Source organism: Indicator indicator, chromosome 24 (assembly GCF_027791375.1).
Source record: "Indicator indicator isolate 239-I01 chromosome 24, UM_Iind_1.1, whole genome shotgun sequence".
NCBI lineage: Eukaryota > Metazoa > Chordata > Aves > Piciformes > Indicatoridae > Indicator > Indicator indicator.
Genome location: NC_072033.1, coordinates 13,904,002 through 13,929,346, shown reverse-complemented (window position 1 = coordinate 13,929,346; position 25,345 = coordinate 13,904,002). Strand labels below are relative to the sequence as shown.

General features: G+C 44.4%; 1 protein-coding gene across 1 annotated transcript in view; it reads right to left on the bottom strand.

Annotated features, from left to right (window-relative positions):
- The window catches only part of PTPRT (protein tyrosine phosphatase receptor type T), a 419,404-nt gene that overhangs the window by 15,347 nt on the left and 378,712 nt on the right, over nucleotides 1-25,345 (bottom strand). The window contains exons 22-28 of the mRNA XM_054391936.1: nucleotides 18,914-19,001; nucleotides 10,199-10,275; nucleotides 9,172-9,208; nucleotides 7,350-7,447; nucleotides 5,103-5,219; nucleotides 3,627-3,781; nucleotides 121-256 (exon numbers count right to left, since the gene is read on the bottom strand). Coding sequence (XP_054247911.1) covers nucleotides 121-256; nucleotides 3,627-3,781; nucleotides 5,103-5,219; nucleotides 7,350-7,447; nucleotides 9,172-9,208; nucleotides 10,199-10,275; nucleotides 18,914-19,001 — 708 coding nt within the window. The remainder of the gene's footprint in view (nucleotides 1-120; nucleotides 257-3,626; nucleotides 3,782-5,102; nucleotides 5,220-7,349; nucleotides 7,448-9,171; nucleotides 9,209-10,198; nucleotides 10,276-18,913; nucleotides 19,002-25,345) is intronic.

The following is a 25,345-nucleotide window of genomic DNA, read 5'->3' as shown; positions in this document are numbered from 1 at the left end:
TCCGTATAGCCACATCACACAGCAAGCAAGTGTTGACTTCATGAATTGCTGGGCTCCCATTGAGTTGGCAAGGCTGACAGAGAAGTGGTGCATGGTAAGAGGAGACCTGCTGGCACCTACCTCTGTCTGCACCAGATTGACCCTTTGGGACCGCAGCTCTCGCACGCAGTTGAAGATATCTACCACGCCTTCGTTCTCTGCCATGTCAAGCATGATGTCGATGGCAATAAAGCACCCTGTCCTCCCAGCCCCAGCACTGAAAGAAGGGAAAACAATCAGGGTCTGGATTATCACAGGACCACCAGGGGGAAGGGCTTTATGAAGGAGAAAATAACTGTATCACACAGGCGTCTTCTCTTGGAAGCTGCTCCTCTCTCTTTGATGGGCCAGTTTTTGTGTGTAGATAAATTAGCTTAGGACTGAAGAGAATGAGGTGAAATAATATTTCTTGAAAAGGAAACAGACCCAGGCAGGAGAAGAAAAGCTTTGTGCTTTTGAACGCCAAGAAATCACACTAGGAAAACAACCATTATGATTTTATGGGTCAGTTCACTTGCACACCTCTCATCACCAGGCTGCAAACAGACACAATTCCAGACATTTTCTTCCTTGGGACTCCTTAAAAGCCATGCACAGTTTTACTCAAGTGGGCATGATGCAAAGGACTCAGTCCTCCATCTCACATATTTCTTTTCCCTTTCCAATCAGGAGGAGTCTGTGTCCTGAGGAGGGTGATTTCACGTTTTGGACTGTGAAATTACAGAGCAAGGAGTTCAAGGCTGCTCAAACTCCTCAGTTTACAGCACCCCACTGCTTGCAGACCACCTCCTGCAAAACTGTGTTGTCATTGTGTCCTCCTTCCCTCCTGGGAAATCATCCAAGCTGTTTAGGTGTGAAGGATAGAGAGAAGGGAACGTCTCTTCACATTACTCCAAAGGTAGAAGGAAAACTCAGCTGAAATCAGGGAAACTTCAGCTGCACACAGACTCCAGCAGAGCCAAGAGCAAGGAGATATGAATGACCATAAATTAATGGACCAGATTAATCAACTGCTGAATAGAGGGAAGATATTTTTCATTTGCAGGATTTTAATGAACAAGTGGCATTTCCTCTCCCTTTATCTCTCAGCTTTTCAGAATTTTAACAAATAGTTATAACATTTCTATATTTAGAGGATCCTGGCACTTCATAAATAGTGAACAGTGAGATTATCCAGCCAGACATTGGTAGGGAGAATTTGGTAATTACCACTTTAAGCGAGTCATTAAAATTCAAAAGCAGATAAATAAGGGAGAGGAAATGGCATTTATTCATCAAAATGTGAAGGATGAAAAATGCCTCCTTGCTTTCTTGGTGACAAGGAATCAGGTTCAGACTCCTTGCAGGGCCAGACACATGTCATGGCACCAAGGTACCCTGGGGTCTAAACAAATTCCCTTCTGCCAGCTCCTCAGGCTTAGCTGTGTTTTATTACATGCCAGATTCATTGCTTGCTAAAACCCCTCAACAACAACAAAAAAACACTCCCTCCTTCCAAAACTGGCTTTAAAAGGTAAGATTTAATTGATTTTCCCTTTATTAAGTGGATGTGAGGTGTGTTCTTTCTCTCTTCCCAGTCACACAGCATGGCAATTAGAGATTACTGCCTGTGGATTGATTAGTGGTGAGATTTTGGGACAGCCAGCTCTGCTCTTTAGCTTTGTTCTTCAGTCATATCTCCTTTATAGGACACACACTCTGAGCTGTGGCCTCAGCACTGCAGAAGCAGCTGTTGCCAGCCCAAACCCATGTAGCAATGTCTTTTCTTGCTTTCACAGTCACCTAACTGATGCCAGGTGGTGTGCATTAGTCTGCTCTCCCATCACCAGCAGCATGCCTGATCACATCTCAAACCATTAGTTCTTCAAGTCAGGGTCACTCTTCTACATATTCAAACAATGCCTTCCAGAGCAGAGCTTTAAGCTCAGTTGGGAGCAAACAATGCAGAAGAGCCCTCACCAGTAACAGCAGCAGCTGGGGACTTGGTAAGCATGTGGTTCAATAGTCTGAATTTTCACAGCTGGAAACCAAGCAGTGAGAATCCCTCAAGCTTCTCCCTTTTATTTAATAGCTGGAAGCTGATTGAAAAAAAAAACAACAGCCTGGGCAGGTTTCCAGTCTGACATTCCCATCCCAGCTTCTGGGCTTTGAGGAAACCAAGATGCATAGTGCTGGCATCCAGACCCAGGAAGACAAAGTGACATTTCAGATAAGACTGTTGCTAGGATCATGGAATGATTTTGGTTGGAAGAAACCTTTAAGATCATCAAGTCCAACCATTAACCCAGCACTGCTAGGTCACTACTAAGCCATGCCCCTCAGCACCACATCTACATGGGTTTTCAATCCCTTCAGGGATGGGGACTTCACCACTGTCCTGGGCAGCCTGTTCCAGGGCTTCACAACCCTTTTGGGGAAGAAATTATTCCTCATGTCCAACCTAAACCTCCCCGGTGCAACTTGAGGCCATTTTCTCTTGTCTTATCCCTTGTTCCTTGGGAGAAGAGTCCAATCCCAACCTGGCTTCAATGTCCTTTCAGGGAGTTGTAGAAAGCCAGAAGGTCTCCCCTCAGCCTCCTTTTCTCCAGGCTTACCAACACCAATTCCCTCAGCTGCTCCTCACAAGATCTGTGCCCCAGATCCTTCACCAGCTTTAGTGCCCTTCTTTGGACACCCACTCAGTGTCCTTCTTTGTAATGAGGGTTCCAAAACTGAAAACAGTATTCAAGGTGAGTCCTCACAGGTGCTGCGTACAGGAGAACAATCATTCCCTTGGTCCTGTTGGTCACACTATTGCTGATCCAAGCCAGGATGCTGTCGGCCTACTTGGCCAGCTGGGCACGCAACGACTCAACTTCAGCAGGCTGTTCACCAACACTCCCTGATCCTTTTCAGATCAGAACTTGGGGCAGTTTCCAGCCACTTTGCCCCAAACCTGGAGTATTCATGGGGTTGTTGTGACCTGCATGCAGGACATGACACTTATCCTTGCTGAATCCAATATAACTGACCTCCAACCTGTCCAGACCCCTTTGTAGAGCCTTCCTACCCTCAAGCAGATCGACACATCCACCCAATCTGATGTTGTCTGCAAGCTTACTGAGAGTGCCTCAATCCCCTCATCTAGATCATGGATAAAGGTCTCCATGAGAACTGGTCCAAGTACTGATGTTGGGTACCAAGCTGAACTGCACAGCATATGGGTACAGAAAACAAAGTTACTTTAAAGATAAGCATTTTCCCTTCTGCCATGTGAGGTGTGCTGTAGATAATGACTGGAATGGCTGTGGCAGATTTTTGATATGAGTACCTAAGAGAGCACAGGCCACCAGAGTGTTCTGCATTTCAATGGCCTTCTCTGACCTACTTGGATCATCTCTGATTCAAGCCAGCTGAGCTTCAGAGCTGCTGCTTTAGAAAAGAAACCCAAATTCCACTTTGTTTCCTGGTGATGCCCACGAATTGTGCTCTCGAACAAACGAAGTGTAGCTGATTGTTGTCAGATAAGAACAAGAAAGGAAGGGGTGGGGAAAAAAAAAAAAAAAAGCTGGAGATGGAGGAAAGGCTCAGACAAAGAGCTCACATACCTGCAGTGCACAACAATGGGTCCTGCTTCTGGGGGATTGAGGAACTTCACTTGCCGAACGAAGCCTAGGAGGCCGGTGGCATAGCAAGGAACGCCGTGGTCTGGCCAGCTGGTGAAGTGGAACTGCCGAATCTCTCGGATCTCATGGTAGCCTTTCTGAGGAGACAACACAGCCTCTATTTTTCTTTCCTCAGACTGCAGTCAGCATATTCTGATCGCTGCTCCTCCCCCTCAGGCGGAGGGCTGCACAGCAGTCAGCCCTCCTTTGACACAGCAGGATGTTCTAAGATGTTCTGTGGGGCTTTTCACCCTGAGCTTTCCAGCTGAACTCAAGTGCAAATGAAGTGGGTAACACAGAACTAAGGGCTATGAAGGTGAATGGCAGCTCCCAGTTAAAATCTGTGGTTTTGGAGTTCAAACCCAGCTGATTAAGAACTTTACAGAGTGAGTTCAATGCCAGCATACCCCAGCTGCGTTTCTCCAGCCTCCTTGGTTAACCCCAAAGTTAACCTTGGTTAAGACCAACTTGCCCTAAACCACCAAGAAGTCACTCTTAAATCCTTTTTGAGGTGTTGAAGCAATGGCCTGGGGAACAAACATCATGCCCCAGGCAACAGAGGATTTTCTGCCATCTCCTGCCCCAAAAAATCTCAGTCTGAGATTACAGCTGGTGGTGTAAACTGGTACCCAGTCCTGGCTATTCTGGTGAGACCAAGTTATTGGTAGATGAAAACTGACAGCACTCATATGTGCCCTGCAAAGGGTAATACAGAAGTGCCAGTTAGATGTGAGATTCTGTTGTATGTGAAATGTAGATGGAGACCAGCAGCAGGTCCTCTAACCTGTCAGATTTTGGCATGTCTTGCCAAGTGTTTCAGTGACAGAATGAAATATGGAGCTAATCTACTGGGAAACTGGGAAAAAAAAAAAAACATTCCCAGTGTGGCTGAAGTTCATCTAGCAGGAATGTTTGAGGAACTTTAAAACCACTTAGTGAGTGTTGGGCACTGATTTGGACAGACTTGGAAGACTCTGACACTTTGACGTCCAATTTCTAATTACGAATAACAAAACTTTTCCAAAGCCTGCCAATTTGGGGATAATTTTTATACTTTTGCCATTATTATATTTTTATTGCTGTAGAAATGGCACCCTAGCTTCCACCCAGTTTAAGTGATACCTTTTTTCATCTGTAACTTGCCAGTGTGAAATACAACAGTTATTATTCCTGGCATATCATCAACTATCTGCTGGCTCTTGGATGCATTTAAACCTCACGCACTGCAGATTCTACTTCAAGATGTTCATGTAAAATCATTGGTCCCAAATTGGAATCTCTGCCCAAAATGTAGGTTTCTGAAGTGAAAGCTGTCCAAACAATAACAGCTCCCATCTCCAAGAGCATTCTGGCTGTGGTGCCCTGAGTTCACACTGCTGAACACACGTGAAGTGCTGTAGTGACTGAAGCTTTCCTTACCTTCTGCACAGTAAATGTACGTATGACATACTCAGCCAAGGGCTCTGTCTCAATCAGTGTAACCTTAATATCTCCATAGACCTCGGTGTCATCTGGCCAGTATCGAACACACTTCACCTGGGGAGGGAAAGAAGGAAAATACTGAGAAGAATTAAGCTCAAACTGAGCCAGAGCTGACCTACATATTACTCTGTTTCCGAGCTGAAGACAACCCAAAAGGGGCTACCTCCTGATGTACAAGACCTTGGCAAAATTAACTGGATAAATTACTCAAAATTCCTTTACCACCTTAGAAACCACAGGGAGGAGGTTTTTTTCTTTTGTTTGTTTGTTTTCTCTGTGTGAATGCAAATTAAGAGGATGACTTTAGCTTTTTCTTTAAGACAGTCTCCCCTTCAATTTCCTGCCCACAGAACATGCTTACAGAACACCTGTCAGTCACTACCACCAGCCCCTCTGAGAAACATTTATGTTCTCCTGTAATTCTCAACCCTTTCTGTTCAGCCAAAGAATTTCAGTTCACAGGGATTGTGAGATACCTGTTGATACATTAAATTTGTTTGACTTTAAGCTCTGCTTGTCAGGCATAGACACAAATTTGACATTTCATGAGCTGTGACAAATCTCAGCTAAGGCTCAAGAAAGAAATCTGGTCATGTAAATATATTCCAAGCTTAGCCACTTCTAGAAGCCATGTGCAAAACTCACAGCAAAAATAAGAGACAAGGCTGTGAAGCTCTAGAAAGGATATTTAGACTCACAAAGACTATGAAGTTATTAAGTGCTTTAGCATGAAAGACTGAAACAGCACCAAAAAGTTGAAGCAATTAACTACTGTGAAGCAGGTTTCATGTTCTGGTTCCAGTCATAATCAGAACAGGTTTTATAAATTTTAAATATGATTAATGTAGGTTTGTTGGTTTTGTGGGTTTTTTCACCTGGAGGCATTTATTTCAAACTGAAGTGTCAGTAGAAGGCAAAATAGAATAAATAACGATAAATGAACAGAACCAGCTAGCATTCAACCATCAGATCTAAAAGAAATCAAGTACAAAGCAGCTGAATTACTAATGGCTGGGAATAAACTACCATTTAATTTCTTTTTCTTAGTCCCACAGCAACGGAAGGTGACAAGCATCAGCTTACAATTTTTAAGGGCTCCAGTTTCTGGCTGGGAATGGCTCTAAATCAAAGCCCATGAGGAGTGGGAAGAGTATGAGGTGGAAAACAACCCCAGATGTGCCTTTTGCTCATTCCCTAAAGTCTAACCTACAGAAGTTAATCCTATTTGCTTCATTGTGGGCTTTGACAATTGCCTCCTGATGGCATAGGGATTTCTGTTTCAGCTAAGACAGGAAGCACAGTACCAGAGTATGGTAGGGGTTGGAAGTGGCCTCTGTTGATCATTGAGTTCAACCCCCCTCACAAGGTGTGTTCACCTAAAGAAGGTCACAAAGGAACACATCCAGGTGGGTTTTGAATGTCTACAGAGATGGAAACTCTACCACCTCCCTGGACAGCCTATTCCAGGGTTCTGTCACCCTTACATTAAAGAAATTCTTCCTTATCTTTAGCTGCAACTTCTTATGTTCACGTTTGTGGCCTCTATCCCTTGTCCTGTCATCGGGTGCCAGTGAAAAAAAAGCCAGGTCCCATCCTCCTGACACCCACCCTTGAAGTATTTGTAAGCATGTATGAGATTCCCCCCTCAGACTTCTCTGTTCAGTGGGTGTTGATGTGGCCAACACTCCTGGGTGGTCCCAGGATCCAGCTGTGCACATCTCATACCACCATGGAGCAGTGATCTTCTGAAGTGACTGGAAACTCTAGGCTTTGAGCTGCTATTTAAAGAGCTCTTGTGAGAGTTTCAACACCAGTTGTGTGTTCTCACCCCTCTGGATTTTTGTGCTGAGAGAGGAGCTCAAATTATACAGAAAAAGAACAGTTATTATAGAAGTACATTTTGCTTTCTGTGCTGGAAAAGGAGACAGCTTCTCAGCTAGCATAAATTTGTATAACCCTGCTAAAGCTGAGGCTTACACCAGGAATATGATCCCTATTAGTGTAGAAGGGAAGCAGCTAAGTGTTACCAAATCCAGTATTTTAGAGAAAAACCCAGAACAGCTTTCTTCATTTCCTTACTACAGAAAGCAAAAGGCAAGGCACTTGCTGAGCTTGCCTGAACACAGCACCCTGTTACACCCAGTGCTGGGCTGGCTTCCTGTGTTGGGAAAGTGGTACCCTTACCCTGCCCACTTCCACCAAGTTGGTGACCATGACAACACTTGCAGAGTTTTCTTGCCAAATCATTCTCCAGAAATCCTTCACTGTCTCTTGCATAGGCCCTGGGGCAGGAGAAAAGACAAAAGGACATCTTAAGGTAGTGCATGGAACACCAACAACTCTTCTCAGCTGTTCCCCAGCCTTTGTCCTGCTCCCAAAGGATCCAACTCTCCCTTTCAGAGCATCCCTCTGCAGTTCAGAGTTACAGAGACACAACAGCCTGGAGCTCTCAGAGAATGGACACTTCAACCTTCCTCACAGAGGGCATTTGAGGTCCCATAACTCTAGAAAGAGAGGTGATGCCTGTATCATGGAGTGCAGACAGTGCCAGTAATCATCTGTAAGTGGAGGGAAATGGATGCACCCTACAGTGAGTCTGCAGTTAAGGCTGTATTGAAATTTGTACCTGATGCGGCACTAAAATTCCTCCCTTCCACGTTTTAATATTTATTGTGAAAGAGGAAGGAAACATGCAGAAATGAGCCCTTTTCTGAAACTCCCCCAGAGAGAAATAGCACAGGTTCAAACAGCCAAACAACAAGCACTCACAAGAGGTTTATTAACTACAGCCTTTCCCTGGCTCTGTTTCCTTCCTCTCTTGCACACTGCAGACTAAATCCTCTCACAGCCTCTCTTCACCTATTCTCCTCATACTCCATGTTCTCTGCCTTGCTCCATTCCCCAGGCTCACACATCCTCCAATGACAGGTTTTGTCTGTTTCTTTACTCTTTCAGCAGGGACCAGCAAAGGCAGAGAACTTAATTATCTTTTCTGCTAATATCATTTTTGCAGTGATAGACGTGGTAGAGGAAGTGGTTGTGGCATAAGAGTTTGGCCAGTGGTGCAGGAAAACAGCACCTAGGAGTAAGAATGTTTGTCATTTAACATGGAGCCCTGAGTGCTGAATTATGTTGTTTTTTCCCCCTTTTTCTTTCCTCCTCCCCTCAAGGCAAAGGAAACTCATCGACTAACAGAAAGTAGTGTTCAAGTGCATTTCCTTCTATTTCACACTCACCAAAAGTTCATCAGTCACAGGCTTATACATATTGCCCCCTCAAGCAATTTCAGTCCAGAAGGTAAACCCAAGCTCCACAAAGTCCTTTTTAGTTCCAATCTCATACTTCATGCACAACAGACACATTATAGATTGCACTGCCACCTCTAAGTCTGCAGCACTTTTTATTCCTATTGCTGAGGTTTTGTGTTTGAGTGTCTTAAAGATCCTGCATTGTAGAATCAGAAAGGTTGGAAAAGACCTCCAAGACTCCATGAGTCCAGGTGTTAACCCAGCAATGCCACTAAACCATGTCCCTCAGCACCACATCTACATGGCTTTTAAATCCCTTCAGGGTTGGGGACTCCACCACTACCATGGGCAGCTGGGGCCAGGGAAGAGATTTCTCCTAATGTCCAAACTAAACCTTCCCTGGTGCAACTTGAGGCCATTTCTTCTCATCCCATCACTTGTTATGTGGGAGAACAACACCCACCTGGCTCCAATCTCCTTTCAGGGGATTGTAGAGAGTGAGAAGGTCTCCCCTCAGCCTCCTTTCCTCCAGGCTAAACACCCCCAGTTCCCTCAGCTGCTCCTCACAAAACTTGTGCTTTAGACCCTTCACCAGCTTCACTGCCCTTCTTTGGACATCCTAAACCCTTCTCCTTTGTGCCCCCATACCTAGTTTTCAGACATTCCCCCAAACAGATGTCACTCAGTGACTCTCTCTTACAAAGGCTTAAAACAGCAGTGGCTTTACAAATACTTGAGACAGACAAGGATGAACTTGCCTTGGGTTGCAATGTAATGGCGAGGCCGGTGGTAGCCCTGGAAGAAAAGAGAAAACATGAGAGCACAGCTCAGACAAAGCACACCAGCATGGATTTTGTACTCCCCAGGTACCACAACTGCGGCTTTCTTAGCAGTGTACTACCACTGGTGATAGAATAAGTGAAGATAGACAACTCAGTCACCCTCTGAGATTTTAAGTGATGGAATCCTGCTTAGGCTGAACAATCAGCCAAAGAGAAGATGGGAAAATGGGGCAGTTTTTAACAGTTCCTTGGAGAAACCCAAGTCCCATCACTAACCTGTGGACAGCTCTCAAAACTTACTGGCATAAAGCTGCACCATTGAAAAGAGTGTTTGCCTCAGTATAAAATGTTGCACCCCAGTTGTCTCTACCTTTATTAGGGGCATTCTTCGCCCCTTACAGAAGGTCATGTTCCTAAGAATGAGGAGCTGCAGACAAGGAGCCTGTGTCCATCTGATCACTGTGTGTGTGAGGAGGCTGCTTTCTGAATGGTGCTTTCACAGAATCACAGAATGTTAGGGGCTGGATTGAAAAATCATCCAGTGCACTCCCCCTGCCAGAGCAGGATCACTTATACCAGGTCACACAGGAACGCTTCCAGGTGGGTTTTTAATGTCTCCAGAGAGGGAGACTCCACAAGGTCCCTGGGCACTAAACTGACACTCAAACAAATACATCAATCTATTTGCAAGTCCTCTGCACTGCAACTCTGTGGGAAGCTGCTGTCTCAGAGCTCCAGTGATGCTCCAGCACAGGGCTGATACTGATTCCTGTGCACACCACTTAGCCCACATTCTGCTTTTTGCCGGTGGACCTGTCAAAGACAGGAAACCTCCATCTGGCCAGACAGAACTAACTGGAGACTGAGAACCTTCTCCCTGTCACAACATGATGCTTGTGAGACGTTCAGCTGTCACTCAGAGCAGATCAACAGCCTGTCCCTATGTCAGATGCACTGAATGCAGAAGCAGAGTTGTCATAGTGGGGATGTCCAGGAGCCTTACGTCGATGTAATTGGCGTTTATGTAGTCAGAGTGAGGGTCCCCATCCAGCAGCTGCAATCTCACTCTTGAGTGATCATCTGAAAGAAGGAGAGAAAGAAAAGTGACAGTAACGATAAAGAGGAGTTTCTAAGTGTTTTATTTTATCTGTCAGTTCCTGCAGGTGGGTAATTGAATACTCCAATAATAAAAGGTGGAAGAGTATCATAGCAATTTCTGCTCCTACAGGGCCTTTCTTTTTAATATGCAAAGTTTAGATCCTTAGGTTAGTGTTCATTCACACACTGTGCTCACTGAATTCACTTCTCTCACCATAACCCTGACAGAGCTTTTACATAGACCACAAGTGCTGCTTGGTGGTCTCAGGACAGAGCTTTGCAAGGTCATCCTCAAGCTTGGAAGTAACAGCCTCCTTGGCTTCAGCTGATTTATGGAAACTGAGGCAAGAGATAAAGCTGTCAAGATCAGAGGTAGAAAAGAACAAGGAGGGTGACATGGCAAATGAAATCCTGCAAATAAGAAATGGCACGACCCAGAAACCCAGTAGAAAACACCAAAGGGAAGCAGAGCAATGTTCCTTCATGCAGCCCACAAAACTCATGGCAATGAAATGACATCAAGGCAGTGTGAAAAAAAAAATAGAAATATTCATGATATTGAGGATGTTCAAAGTTCCTTCAGATAAGGAAATAAAATAACAGATATCAATCTTTCCATCTCCCAGCATGCTCTGCAGTTCAGATGCCAGAAGGAACGACCCCAGCAGGCAGATAATGTCCTGATTTTCCACCAAGGAACATTTTGATCTTTCTCTGGAAGAGCTGGTGCTGGGCTCTGTCACAGGAGATACTCGCTGAGCTAGGCTGTGGAGCTCATCTGATCTGGCAGTGCCAACACAATGAACTGCACAACTGCCATGGAAGGGCCAATTGCTTGGCAAAGGCTACTGAGGTACAGAGGTCACTGCTGGGCACACTGGGCTCCTTTTAAAAGAAATATAATATAGAGTCCACTAAGTTTATTTCCTCCCTACCAGCTGTGTAGAGCCCAGCTCAAAGCACTGATATTTAGATGCTAAACACAGGTCTCTAAGCACAACTTGCATTCGAGATCACAGCAAGAAAACACAGAAATACAAGGTGTGATTCTGCAGCAACTCAGTCAAAAAGGAGTTTAGTCATCACTTAATTAAATGTAGAATCAGATTATAAATGTGCATGCAGTTCTCCACCCAGGATTTGGATATCTGTTCAATTCAGCTAAGTAAAGCAACGATTCCGATACTCTGTTCATTCTTTGGGTGAGATTTTCACCCCCTAAAAAAAAATCCCAGCATGTTGCTGGGATGTGATATTTATCAAATCCCATATTTGCATTCCAAAAAGGCTACACAGGCAAATCCATCAAAAGCTCTGCTGTATCTGTATTAACAAACGCAATCTTTGCAGCTACTGTGGAAGCAGGTATATTTCTCAGAGTACTGATGATGTTCCCAACTCCAGACAATTACCTGTGCTCAAGGCAACTGCACTAGGAGCTGCAGTAAATCATGTGGTTAGACAGACAACAAAGAATTTATACTTGGAGCAATTCACACAGACAGACAAAGGGCTGATTAAACCGGACACAGCGATGAAATACACAGCACCTCCCGCAGACAGCTCCACACTTGCAACTCGAGGCAGCAAAGCCAGTTAAGAACCACAGCAACCCCCCCCCCCAAGGGCTGATGGTTGGGAGAGGAACATCTACTGACTCCTCTTGTGATGGCATCATACAACAACCTTATGGAAGCCTTCACTTGGGCAGCGACTGGCTTGAGAACAGCTCTGAAGAAAGGGGTTTGAGGGTGCTGGTGGATGAGAAGCTCAACATGAGCCAGCAGTGTGCACTTGCAGCCCAGAAAGCAAATCACCTCCTGGGCTGCATCAAGAGAAGTGTGGCCAGCAGGTCAAGAGAGGTGATTCTCCCCCTCTACTCCGCTCTGGTGAGACCCCACCTGGAGTACTGCATCCAGTTCTGGAGCCTCTATTACAAGAAGGATCTGGAGGTGCTGGAAGGTGTCCAGAGAAGGGCCACGAGGATGAGCAGAGGGCTGGAGCTCCTCTCCTGTGAGGACAGACTGAAAGAGTTGGGGCTGTTCACTCTGGAGAAGAGAAGGCTCCCAGGAGACCTTCTTGTGGCCTTCCAGCATCTGAAGGGGGCTACAAGAAAGCTGGGGAGGGACTTTTTAGGATGTCAGGTGGCAATAGGACCAGGGGGAATGGAGCAAAACTAGAAGTGGGTGGATTCAGATTGGATGTTGGGAAGAAGTTTTACACCATGAGGGTGGTGAGACACTGGCACAGGTTGCCCAGGGAGCTGGTAAAAGCCTCATCCCTGGAGGTTTTTAAGGCCAGGCTGGATGTGGCTGTGAGCAACCTGCTGTAGTGTGAGGTGTCCCTGTCCATGGCAGGGGGGTTGGAACTGACTGATCCTTGAGGTCCTGCCCAACCCTAACAATTCTATGATTTGGTGATTCTATGATTCCAACTTACTGCACCAGTGGTGACACCAAAAAATGACCCAGATAACAGGCAAGAAGAATCTCAGGTTGATTTTTGAAGTGGGACAAAGCAACATGCACATGGCATGTGAAGTGCTCTGAAAAGCCCTCAAGGAAGAAGCTGCCTCTCTTCATCTAATACAACTAAACCTCCAAATTAAGTTTCAGCTCTTTGAGCTGGTATCTTTAATCTTGCTTTTAACTTGAGGCAAACAGCCTTGATAAAAGTTCATGAAATAAGGCAAATCATAGCCTAGGCTGCATCAAGAGGAGTGTGGACAGCAGGTCAAGAAAGGTGATTCTGCCCCTTCAACTCTGCTCTTGTGTGACCCCCACCACCAATACTGCCTCCAGTTCTGGTGTCCCCAGCATAAGGAGGACACAGATATGCTGGAGATAGTCCAGAGGATGCCACAAAGATGAGCCAAGGGCTGGAGCACTTCTGCTGTGAGGACAGGCTGAGGGAGCTGGGGGTGTTCAGCCTGGAGAAGACACTGTTGGGACCTTAGAGCTGCCTTCTGGTACCTGAAGGGATCCTACAGGAAGGCTGCAGAGGGACTTTTTATGAGGGTGTCTACAGACAGGACAAGGGGGAACAGTTTGAAGTGGAGGGACAGCAGGATTAGACTGGATCTGAGGAAGAAGGCTCTGGAACAGGCTGCCCAGGGAAGGTGTGGATGCTTCCTCTGTGGGGGTGTTCAAAGTCAGGCTGGATGAAGCCTTGAGCAGCTGAGTCTAGTTGAGAGGTGTCCCTGCCCATGGCAAGAAGGTTGGAGTAGATGATCTCTGAGGTCCCTTCCAAGCTGAGCCATTCTATGATGTTGTAAACTCTATTTTCCCCCAAAACTTTGGAATTTGTCCTTTTTTTGGTTGTTGTTACAATAGAATGGGGGGAGGAGGGGGAACACAATACAATTTATGACGCTCTTAGCAGTAACAATCTTGTACTTGCAGCTTTTTTATCTACAGACTTTAAAGAGCTTTTTAAAGAACAGCAAATGTCTTCATTGCATCTTCTCCCAACAGTTAAAATTTATTTCCAGTTCTGCACCTTATCCACAGGACTATCCCAGGAGACCACATATTCAGCACAGTGAGACAAAAGCATCACTCAACTCTTCTGTAGGGTTATCAGACATCATCACTGTCTCTTACAAATGGATTAGAAGAAACTTTTAAAATGAAGGGAGAAACAGAAGAAATTTTTCATGTCTGTAACATTCACAACATCAAAAAAAATAAAAAAGAGAAAAAGGAAATATACTTTAACAAATGCATAAATTGTTTTATTTCTCCCTGTTTACTCCAGCCCTCATGTGGGTTACCAGAACTTTAGATTTGTATGAAGGGTACTTTGACTGAAAATTGGTCTTAAAACACATTTCAAAAATGACAAGAATGTCACTGAAAAGCATTGTGCTCCCTTTTTAGCACAGAAATGTTATAGTTTCCAACTTCTGTCAAAATCCCCATTACTGATCATTTGAAATATCATGGCAATTTTTCCACGTCCCAGTTTGACACCAGCACTGGATTAATCTCACACAACTTCTGCCAGCTAAATATTACACAGCTAGTCTAAACTGGCTGTCAAGGTTCCCCACACAGTCCATGGAGAAATACAGAGATCTTTTGGAACGATTCAACCCAGTGAAAGGATGAGTTGTCCTCCATAAGGACACACTGTCCTTGGGCTGTGCCTTGAGATAGGAGTAACAGCAAGGTGGATACATCCCATCCTCTCAGGATGGCACACCAGGGACATTGCACAGACAAGCAAGAGTTCAGACACTACAGAAGAAATCATGGAATGGAAGTGCTTGGAAGATGTAAGGCTTCTCTTCTAAATCCCATACTGACATGGGGTTTATTGTAAGCATTATCCCTGGCTATGCTCAAGATGTGCACTCTGCCTGTGTTTCAGCTGAGAGCTCCCTTAATCTCTCTCTGTTGCTCATCTCTTCCACCACAAAACTCACTGATTAATTCTGCCTCCCAGTTCAAAGCATATGGCAGGCAGAGTCTGAAGGAAATGAAGCAAATTTCTCTGCTGTCTTTTGTCATCCACTCAGCAGTTTTCAGCAGACATCACAAGGACTTTAAAACCATGGCACCTAAAGGGTAAGGTGGTAGAGCTCCACTCTAAAGACAGCAGATGGGAGGATGTGTCTAAAGCAGGACTGGTAGGAGCACCTCTGTCAGTGCTGATCTCTTCCTATCAGGAGGTCAGCCAAGGGAGAAAAGAAAGGGAGAGAAAGTTCTCTTCTGTAAGTCAGAGCAAAACAATCTAATATCCAATCTAGTATCTTCATCTCTCAGCTCTCATCTGAGAATTACATCTTATAAGTAATGACTCTAAGTTTGGAGAAGATGGGGAGAAACAGCATAGAACCAAAGGTCCCATATAGCCTCTAGATGTTTTCTCTTCTATGTAATGGTTTCAGCTCAATCAATGAGAGCTCAACATCCCTCCCTTAATAACCACTCACTGGTGCACTTTAAAGGCCTCAGTCTCTAGGCCCTAAAGCAAATTTATATCATTTTGCTTCAGCCCTTGCCCCCGAAAGAAAAATCCTGCATCTCCACAAGAGTCTGTGCACCCAAAGTGCAGGAGCAAAGCTTGTGGGCACCACCAATATAACACCAAGATCAGCCAGGGCAGCTCCCTCCAGCATGGCAAACCTCTGCAATTCCAGCACATCTTTCTATCATCATCTATGGTTTCTGTGATCATGCAGACATTAAATCCATTTCTTAGCTTTTCCTTGTCCCCAAAGCACATTCCAGGGTTGCAGATTGAAGGGAACTCTGAAAAGCCAGGGTTTAAAGACTAGGAGAGCTTAGAGCTCTCTTGCATCTCCTCTCTGTGAGCAGATTAGCCTCATCTGCAGTTTTGGTTTGCAAATGTAAGAAGAACAGATGTTGGGGTTGGCAGTAAGATCCTGGTTTGCATAGAGAGCCACGAAGCTAATACAGCCCTTGGAAAGCAGTGAGCTGAATAAAACAGTCCTGTCAGTGTACTATTACCCAGAAGGCCATAAAGACAAGATCTAATCTGCTGTGATTCACTGAGCAATGCTACTTATTGCAAGAGCTTACAAACCCACATTTTAACTAAAGTCTCTGAAGCAGTTACAAAAGTTAGATCAAACCCTGACTTTTCAGTTCACTCCCCAAAAGGCATGGGATATCTTGTCCCAGGAGTGATGAAATGGCAATTCTGATTAAAGGGAAAAAAAAATGTTAATTACCAGCTGCAGCCTTTTACCAAAGAAACTGGTAGGAGCAATCAGGGCATGCTCTGGGTTTTACCAGCAATCACAATCCCAGTACAACAAAGCAGCTCAGGGTGCAATCATTTCCAGCTGCCCTCCTCTGTGCAGGTATTTGCACAGTTTGTGCCCACTGAGCACAGCCCTTTCTTGTGATCTGCCCAGAGGGAGCTGCTCTCCTGCTATTCTCAGCTCTGCTATGAATTCTCTGCTCTGGATCCTGCCTCTGCCTTTGCTCAGGGAAGTTGCCCAACTCACCTATCAGTTGGGTCTGACTCAAGGCCTAGCCACTGACACTGCTGAAAATTTCCCAATGGTTTGCAGAATACCTGATGAACAATATGCCCTGCCTTAGTCATCCTCCCTCCCTTCTCCCTAGCCTCTTCAAAGTGAAGCAAGGATTTCACTCCATTTTATTACTGTTTAGTGCACATTACTGAATGCTGCTTACTGTCTTTTAGAAGAGCTGTTGTCTCCTCCTCAAGCTCTGTGTTCTGATACATACTTGAAGTGAAGAAAATCCACTCAGCTTTGTTACTTGTCTTCAGCTCTTCCACATTCCTCCTCTTGCTCACTACCTTGCTTTATCTATGCTTTTCCACCCTCTCAACCTCACTCTGAAATCTTTCCCAACAGACCTCAAGCTTCTTTCCCCATCTTTTGTACCCCTAGCCTTGATTACATTTTGCATTGCCTCATTCAAGCTCATCTTCTCCTATCTGTGCAGCTGCTGTATTTGTATTTACAGCTAAAGGCTAACATCACTCTTTGTTAGACCACAATTCATCTTGGGCATCACCTTCCCTTTAGATAATATCCCATTTATCTTCCCTGATTCTGCTTGCCTAATTTCTCCTCACATTTCACTTGGAGTGCAACATTTTCTTTGTGACCACCACCTTCAACATAAATTAGATGGTGGTTGTTGCACACAGCCTTCTCTCTTTCCACCTCCACTTTTACATTATGTCAATTGCTCCCTCAAAATCATGTAAAGAGTCTTTCACATTTCCTTGCTTATGTCAAACTATGGCACTTCCACCTTCAACCCAGTGTGTAGTTGTTATAGTTGGATGACTCATGTGTCTTAGACTAATTTAATCTAAGATAATTGTCTAGACAGGTAAATTGAACCTCTGTCTGGAGGCATCTCTCTTTGTCACTAGGAACACAGGAAACCTACAGTGAGGTGGAGCTTTTAGGCAGCTGAAGGAGATGGTTTTCACAGTAACAACACTCCAGTACTACCACTTCCATTTTCCACATGGAGAAACCAACATGGATGGAGCTGGTGACCTGCTCATACCCCATACAACACCAGCAGCAAACACAGAATCAGATCAGGGCTCAAAAACTTCACTTCCAGGTTTTGTCATCTTTAGCAGGGACCAGGAGGTCCCTGAACTGAGATTTCTATACCATTCCCTCCAAACTCTTACACCAATCATTTATTTTTTAAAAGAAAGGAGTAGTTATATGTGAGAAGATCTTTCTCTGTGGCCAAGGTTTTTTAAATCACAGAATCAATAAGGTTGGAAAAGACCTCAAGGATCATCAAAGTCCAATCTGTCACCCAAGACCTCCTGACTATCTAAACCATGGCACCAAGTGCCACATCCAATCCCCTCTTGAACACCTCCAGGGATGGTGACTCCACCACTTCCCTGAGCAGCACATTCCAAGGGCTAACAACTCTCTCCATGAAGAACTTTCTCCTCACCTCGAGCCTAAACTTCCAGTTAAGTCTGCTTGTTCTGTAAGACAGACATATTTAACCTGAGAAGAAATACAGTACTAAATATATCACTCAGGGTGACTTAATCTTGCTCTTACATTGTTCTGTAGATGTATCCAGCCAGGAAAATCTGCAGCACATCTATTTACACTCTTAGTTCTTGTTCTGATAGTCTCAGGCCTGGCTTCTCCAACTTGATGCTGCTCAGCAGCCCTTGAGGAGAATTATTTCTCACTCCTGCTCTCCCCAGTCATTTTAAGGAATAATGAACCACCAGGTAAGGTGCCTGGAGAGCCTGTGGAGAGCTCAGCTTTGGAGATCATTAGGAAAAGACAAATATCTGATAAAAATGACTAGAGGTGACTCTAGGTCTGACTTGGAGAACAAAGCTGACCCAAAGGGTTTCATGGAGTCTTCCATTGCCCTGCAGTTCTGCCATGTATCAATATTTCTATAACATCAGCAGTAACTGCTGATGAAAGAGGTAAAACTAGAAAGCTTTAGTTCATTTTCAGCTTCCTGCTTGTGATTCTGAGGCAGAAGCTAAGCTTGTCCCACACATCAAACCAGCTCTCTGGGGACAAGCCCTGACTGCTCCACTGGTTACTGAGAACATGGCAGGAGAAAACCTGATCCCTGCCTCATATCTAAAAATCTGATGTATCTGCATCTCCTTTTGTGCTCCTGTTCTGGCTCTGAAAGCCACATTAAGGAGTAAAAAAATGGACAGAAAATGGACATCATCACCCGCTGTGAAAACCTGACAGAAGGATTTAGCCCTTAAATTAAGCACAAAGCAAAGCAGATGTGTAAAAAAGCACGAAGTCATGCAAGGACTTTCTGCAAAACAACCAAAACCCCATGAAATAAAATACAAAGCATCACAGAAGCAGCCTGGTCCAGACAGACTGGAGATATTCAACGTAAGACTTGAGGAGGCCCTGGGCAGCCTGATCTAGTTGGGGATGTCCCTGCTGACTGCAGAGCGGTCAGACTGGAAAACCTTTAGAGGTCCCTTCTGGCCTGGATCGCTCTATGATTCTACTGAATGCTCAGCACCTCAAACCAGCCTTAAGTGAGATTCTCCACACCCCCTTTTCCACAGGGTGCACACAAACCCCCCCCAGCAAGCTCAGTTCAATGGTCCAATGTGAATTTACACCTACAGGAGATTATGTTGCCATATCTGTTCTTGTTGCGGTTCTCATCCTCCTTGGCTGTATCCCAGGACGCTGTCTGCCCCTCAGGGAGTGCCTGCAAAATAAACAAGAGAGGAATATTGAGAAAAATCTGGCCAGTGCCTTCAGGTGGATTAAGATGACTGAGCAGGGCAAAACTGGAGGTGCTGCATAATTCAGCAGTCAACAGAGCACAGAACTGTTCTCGAGGAAAGGGCACAGCCACTAACGCCGAAAGCAGCGCTTGGGGCAGACCATTTGCATCTCTTGGCTTCAGCCAATGAAGAATTGTTCTTCCTCCAGCTACTTCAGATCCGAAAGGATCAGAGGCTGCACAGTTCCGTTCCTGGCTGCACAGTCAGAGGTTAACCTTATTTGCCCTATAGAACATGGTTTGTGGAGATTTCACAATAGACACACTTCTGGGGAAACCCAGATGGCTGAAACACAGCTCTCAGTCCTTCATGTCTCAGTTGAAAACAGATACAACGGATTCACTTATTTCTGTGTTAACAACCAGGTGATGCAATACAACCCACTAGCTGCTTTTCTTTGGGGAAAAGTGAAAAAAACTCAGGGTTTTAGATCATGTGTAAGGAAGAGAGGCAAAAGGATGTAAAACACGTTCATGAAGCGTAAAATAAATGGCCATTGTTCCTAAAATCTGCTCTTTCAGTTGAGAAAGGATGGGATAAAGAAACTGGCAGCACACAATGCTACCTTGCCCTACAGCTTGGCCCTACAACTATTCTGAGCACACTCAGCTGAGCCACTTTCCCCTTGAGACACAGCCAGGAAGGATTTTCAAAGCACAGCCAGGAAAACGGCAGCTGTCCTGGGATCTGGCTGGAGGATGGTCTTGCCTTCCTCAGATGCCTGTAGCAGCACGATCCCTCTCTCTGTCTCAGGGCAGTCAGGGATGTTGGCAGAGGCAGATCAAGGCAGCAGGCACAGCATCAGCTCCCTGAGGATCACCAGCATCATCACAAAGGGATGGAAACCACAATCTGCAGACCACCGCTGCCAACTTTGATCGGTGCCAAGAACACAGTGAGGAGAGCAACAGCTCCCACCAAATTCCCTCTGCGGATCTGCCTCCTCCCAGATCTACTCCCTAGCATGATCCTATGTTACTAAAACCAACAGCAACATTATGAATTGCATTATTTAGAGTCCTGAGGGAATTATGGGGATTTTGTACCACAATCACTGTAGAATCCTATCTGCCTTAGCTAGCAGCGGGTAGTTTGGCACAGCTGTGCTGGAAAATGAATTTATATTCATCTTCCCAAGCCATCCAGGTCTATTACAGTGTCTGAATGCAATAGCAGAGAGACACAATTATTAGGATCTACAACACTGACATTACAATTAAACTTAATATGAGCAAGCCCCTGGCAGAGCAGATCGTTGTGAATTTCCCCCAAAGGGGTTCCAGGACAGAAAATGTCAGGCTCTGCAGCACTGCCACAAGCACTGCTGACAAAAGACAGGGACAGTGAGTTCCTATTCAAAAGCCCAGGAGAAAGAGTAATAACTCTGTAATTGGTGAGGGTTTTGATCACACATATATCTCCTTTACAGGCAGCTGTTTCCAAATAGCAGCTCATCTCCTGAGCAAATAAAACCAACAAAACCTCAACCAACAAACCCACATGCAACAGCAACAACCAAAAAAAAAAAAATCCTTGAGTAAAAGAAAAGAGATGAGGAAGGTTCATTTTCATCTTCAAAGACTGAGGAAAAAAAAAAAGTTCCTTTTTTTCCCACTTATATCAAATTACAGCAGATTGACCAGAGAATGGCAATAGTTATTAGACATCTCTCATCACAGCTGTCTGCAAAGAAACAGAAAGAGATAAAAAAAAGAAAAATAGAAAATCTTTTCTCATGACTTCCATGTGGAAGGAGGTATTCTGGCCAAAGAAAATCTGTTCAGGTCCAATAAATCCCTTTTCAACAAACCCCATCCCTTCATGTGATTTGAACATGACATTCTCCATGGAAATTGATGTTTTTATATATGCCTGATATAGCTTCCAAAGGTTTAAGAGTCCAGGATTTTTCATCTCATTCAAGACCACAGAAATCTCTGCTTGTCACACAACTGTGCATCTCTGAAGAGAAGCAGCACAGCTCTGGTAGGTGGGGAACACAAACTGCCTTTGCAGAGGTGTACCTTACACCTTCACTTTTATATACAGCAGAGGAACAAACTCAAGTAACTGCATGTACAGCACAAATCCTTTTTTCTGTGTGATCACCAAAACATGCAGCACCAAGAACAGAAATGGCATCAGAAACACAAAGGCAAAACCATCAGTTGTAATTCACAGAATCATGGAATTGTTTCATTGGGAAAAAAAAAAACAACAACATTAAGATTATCAAGTCCAACCATTCTTTAACTCTCCCAATGATGGTGCTAAATGATACTACTCAGCACCACAGCTCTGCCTCTTTTAAACACCTCCAGGGATGAGGATTCTACCACCTCCCTGGGGAGCCTGTTTCAGCAGTTGAGAGCCCTATCAGGAAAGAAATTTCTTCATATGTCCAACCTAAACCTCCTCTGGTGCAACCTGAGGCCATTTCTCTTGTCCTATCACTTGTTACAAGGGAGAAGAGACCAATCCTCACATGGCTCCAACATCCTTCTTCAGGGAGTTCTAAAGAGCAAGAAAGTCTTCCTTCAGCCTCCTCTTCTCCAGGCTAAACAAGTAGTGCTCCCCACTTCCCTCAGCTTCTCCTCACTAGCCCTGTTCTCTAGACCCTTCAACAGCTTCGTTGCTATTCTCTGGACCTGCTCCAGCACATTAATGTCCTTGTAGTGAAGTGGCATCCAGAAGAGGAGGATCATCCCTAGTGTCTTGTTTCTTCAGTTTTAGTTTGTACAGTAGGTATCTCTGATGGCAAAAAGGGTTCATATTTCTGTTGCTCTCTGCTTTATCAGCAGTGGTAAATCAGGACAGGCTTTGCTATTTGATCCATGCTTCTTTCTCTCCTTTCTTTGATTTGTTTAACAGCAAAATTTCAGCTTTCAAGAGTCTGGACTTGAGTCTTTGCTACTTTGCTTCTTTTAGAGAAGTTTTATAACATTTACACTGAACTATCTTCCCAGAAGTGGAATTTGTGTTACAATGATGCTTTTGAAACTAAATTGATCTGATTTCTATCTGCAATTACAAGGATGGATCTCTGAAAATCAGCTTCATCTCAATCAAGCTTTCTAAGCACCATGGCCCAAACGTAAATTGAGGCTTATTGCAAGCCAATTTAAATCTCCACTGGATGCATTTACTTAGTTCACTGTTTGTTTTTAATTTAAATACGAAAAGTTGAATCATTCATCTGCTCTGATCTACCCTGGTGCTGCAATGTTGCTGCCAAAGGCAACAACATCAATTAAAAGCCTTGCTGCTCATCTAGAACCAGTCAGAGAGACCTGGCCCTCTCCCTGCAGTCACTATCTTCACAAAAGTGGTGGCAAAGATGTTCCAAACTACTCTGCTGTGAACCAGAGTTGAAAAACTGCTTTGGCTTCAAAAAAACAAACAAACAAACAAACAAACAAACAACCTGGAAAGGAACTGTTTCAACCAGTTCAGCTCCTCATTCTGCACCAGGAGAGGTTTAGGTTGGATGCAAGGAACTATTTCTTCCCTGAAAGGGTTGCCACGCTCTGGAACAGGCTGCCCAGGGCAGTGGTGGAGTCCCCAACCCTGGAGGGGTTTCAAAGCTGTGTAGATGTGGTGCTGAGGGACTTGGTTTAGCAGCCAGCTTATAAGTGTTGGGTTAATGTTTGGTCTTGATGATCTCAAAAGTCTTTTCCAGAGTAAATGGTTCTATGAAAGCATCTACAGTAATACCCTGCTGCCCAACACTTTGTATGCACATCACAGCCTGAACTGCACAAGGGTTTTTTTCTGACAGAAAATGTGCAGCCAGCCAGAAAGGAAAGGGTTAAAATCCAGAGGTGACTTCAGTCAGTGGAATTCAGTCTTCACAACTGAGATGCTTGAGGAAAGAGCCACAAAATCCAAAATAACTAAACAGGCTCAGTAATGCAGCAGGAGAATGTACTTTAGTGACATCCTAAATCATAATGGAAAATGAGTTTGGATACTTAGGCTTATTATCTGCACAGCCAGTAATTGCTGCTTGCAGTAAGTCAATGGGCATGGTCCCACAGCTCACAACAAATCAGGGCTGATGTGTTCAAAGGAAGGAACAGGTGACATTTAAATGTGTCCCCTTTAAACGTTTGCAGCTAGGCCTAGTCCCAAATAGTGCTATCTACAGGCAGTGCCAGTGATCTATTTTTCTCTGGTGGCCTCCACATTTTGTTGCTAAACAGAAGCAGCAAACCAAAAAGGCCCAAGTCACACTCTGGCCTCAGGTGCAGCCCCAAAATAACACACACCTGGCATGTGCTGAGAGAGTCCCAGGTTCCCACACCCTGTCAAGACCCATTTCACACCAGCAGTGACACCACTTACACAATCCCATCCTGCTGCTTAGCTCAGTGGGGAGCTAGGTGCAAGGTGCATGCACCAGAAGTATTTCTCTAGATGCTGCTGGGAAAACGTGCTGCCTGTGTTCTGATGGTCTGTAGGTGAAAGTATGATCTAAACAAACACAAAATGCAATTTCCAGGTTGCTCGGTGGAGATGAGAACACAGACAGATAAGAGACTGTCACATGTGACTGATACACTCTGCTCAAAGTGATTTTTCATGAGAGTAAAATTATTTGCTAACATGCCACTAAATACTCTGTAATTTATGCTTTCAATTTGCAAAGTAAGTAGAAAATCAGCTCCTTAGAAGAAAAAAAACATATTTGGAGGTGACACTGATATTAGTCTATGAAAACATATTTTAACAGAGACATCAAATTCTTGTTGAGGGTTTTATGAACCATTCTGCAGAACGTTTAGCAAAGCTGGTTTTGCAGCTTTGTGCTCCTCCAGATACCATCTGAGACTCCAGGCTCAGCCAGCTGAATCCTCCCACCTTCCTGGAGTTACAAGGCTCCCTGACATCCTCCTGCCTTTCAGGTGCTGCTGGTGGAGGCTGAAAGCTATTTGGAGCTGAAGTGCTGCCTGTGCCCCATGCTCTCAAACCCAAATTCCACCACTGCTACTCTGGGCAATTACCTCTGATTGCAGGGTAGAACAGCACATGTGATTTGAGAGCTTGTGGCATTCTCCAGTCTATTTCTCTTAAAGAAAGGCATTATGCAAATCTATATAATGTCATCATCATTATGTACGTATGTAGATAGCACTTTCTGGGGAAGGCAGAACTTGGGGAGCTGAAAGTTGCACTGACATTTTTCATGCTAATGTGCTATTTTGATAATTACCAATGCCAGTGCCAGAAAATTACATATATGCCAGCACCTGTTTTCTTCTTGAACATCAAGAACTACATCTTAGGGTATCTGTAATTGAGCTGAACATAGTTTGTGGGTACTAGTCATGGAAATGGAGGCTGAGAGGGGGCTAAGTAAATCTCCTAAGAGAATTATTACCCTTTTCCAATATTAAACAGAGCTCTTTATACTGATAGTTTAATTAGTGTGCTCGATTGTGGGGCATGAGTAACTAGACCTGGTTCACATGCAGTTACCAGAAACATTTGTTACAACAAGTCTTTGATGCATCTGATTAAAAAATACTCCCTGGTGACAAGCAGGAAAAAATTGCCTCTCAATTATGGCAAACCCCAGCATCAGTGATACAACCCCCCTGGACTCTTACTTGCAGGGTGGAAAAGAGAGCTGTTTTCATTAAGTAACTTATTTTTCACAGCTGTTATGTTATTTTTAAGTAGTTTTAATGCCACTATGCATATTAATTGCTTATTGCCTTCCCACAAGCTTTACTACGTTCATTATAATTATCGCTTGCTAGATAGAGCGAAGTCTCACATATGTTTGATGCTATTTCCCTCTTCTGTTCTCCCTGCTCTAAATGTATATTTCTCTTCCAACTCCTCCCCAAGGTCATGTTTCCTCCTGTCATTTGGATTACATTCCTGGTCATTCCAGCTTGAAGAGAAGAGGTTGGAGGGAGGTTGGCTGCTTTCGTTGTTGCAGCTTACTCTTTGCTTCTCTCCTTACATGGGGTGGGAAGCGTACATATTCTGAGCCATAGGATTGAGAATACTGCTAAGCTCCACCATCATGCAAGCTACTCAAGCTTCCTGCCTTTGCCTTTACAATTCTGCATTCAGGTCCTTAGTCTATGATTTAATCTGATCAGTTGTTGATAAAGAGTAATATGAGCTCCCAAAAATCTCAAGGAAAACTCTTTCTTTTAATAAAAGCCTGGCTTGTGCGAGCATCAATGAAAGTCTACAGGACTCCAAGTCCGGAGTTCAGTTACCTATTAATTATTTACTGTCTTATTTACTT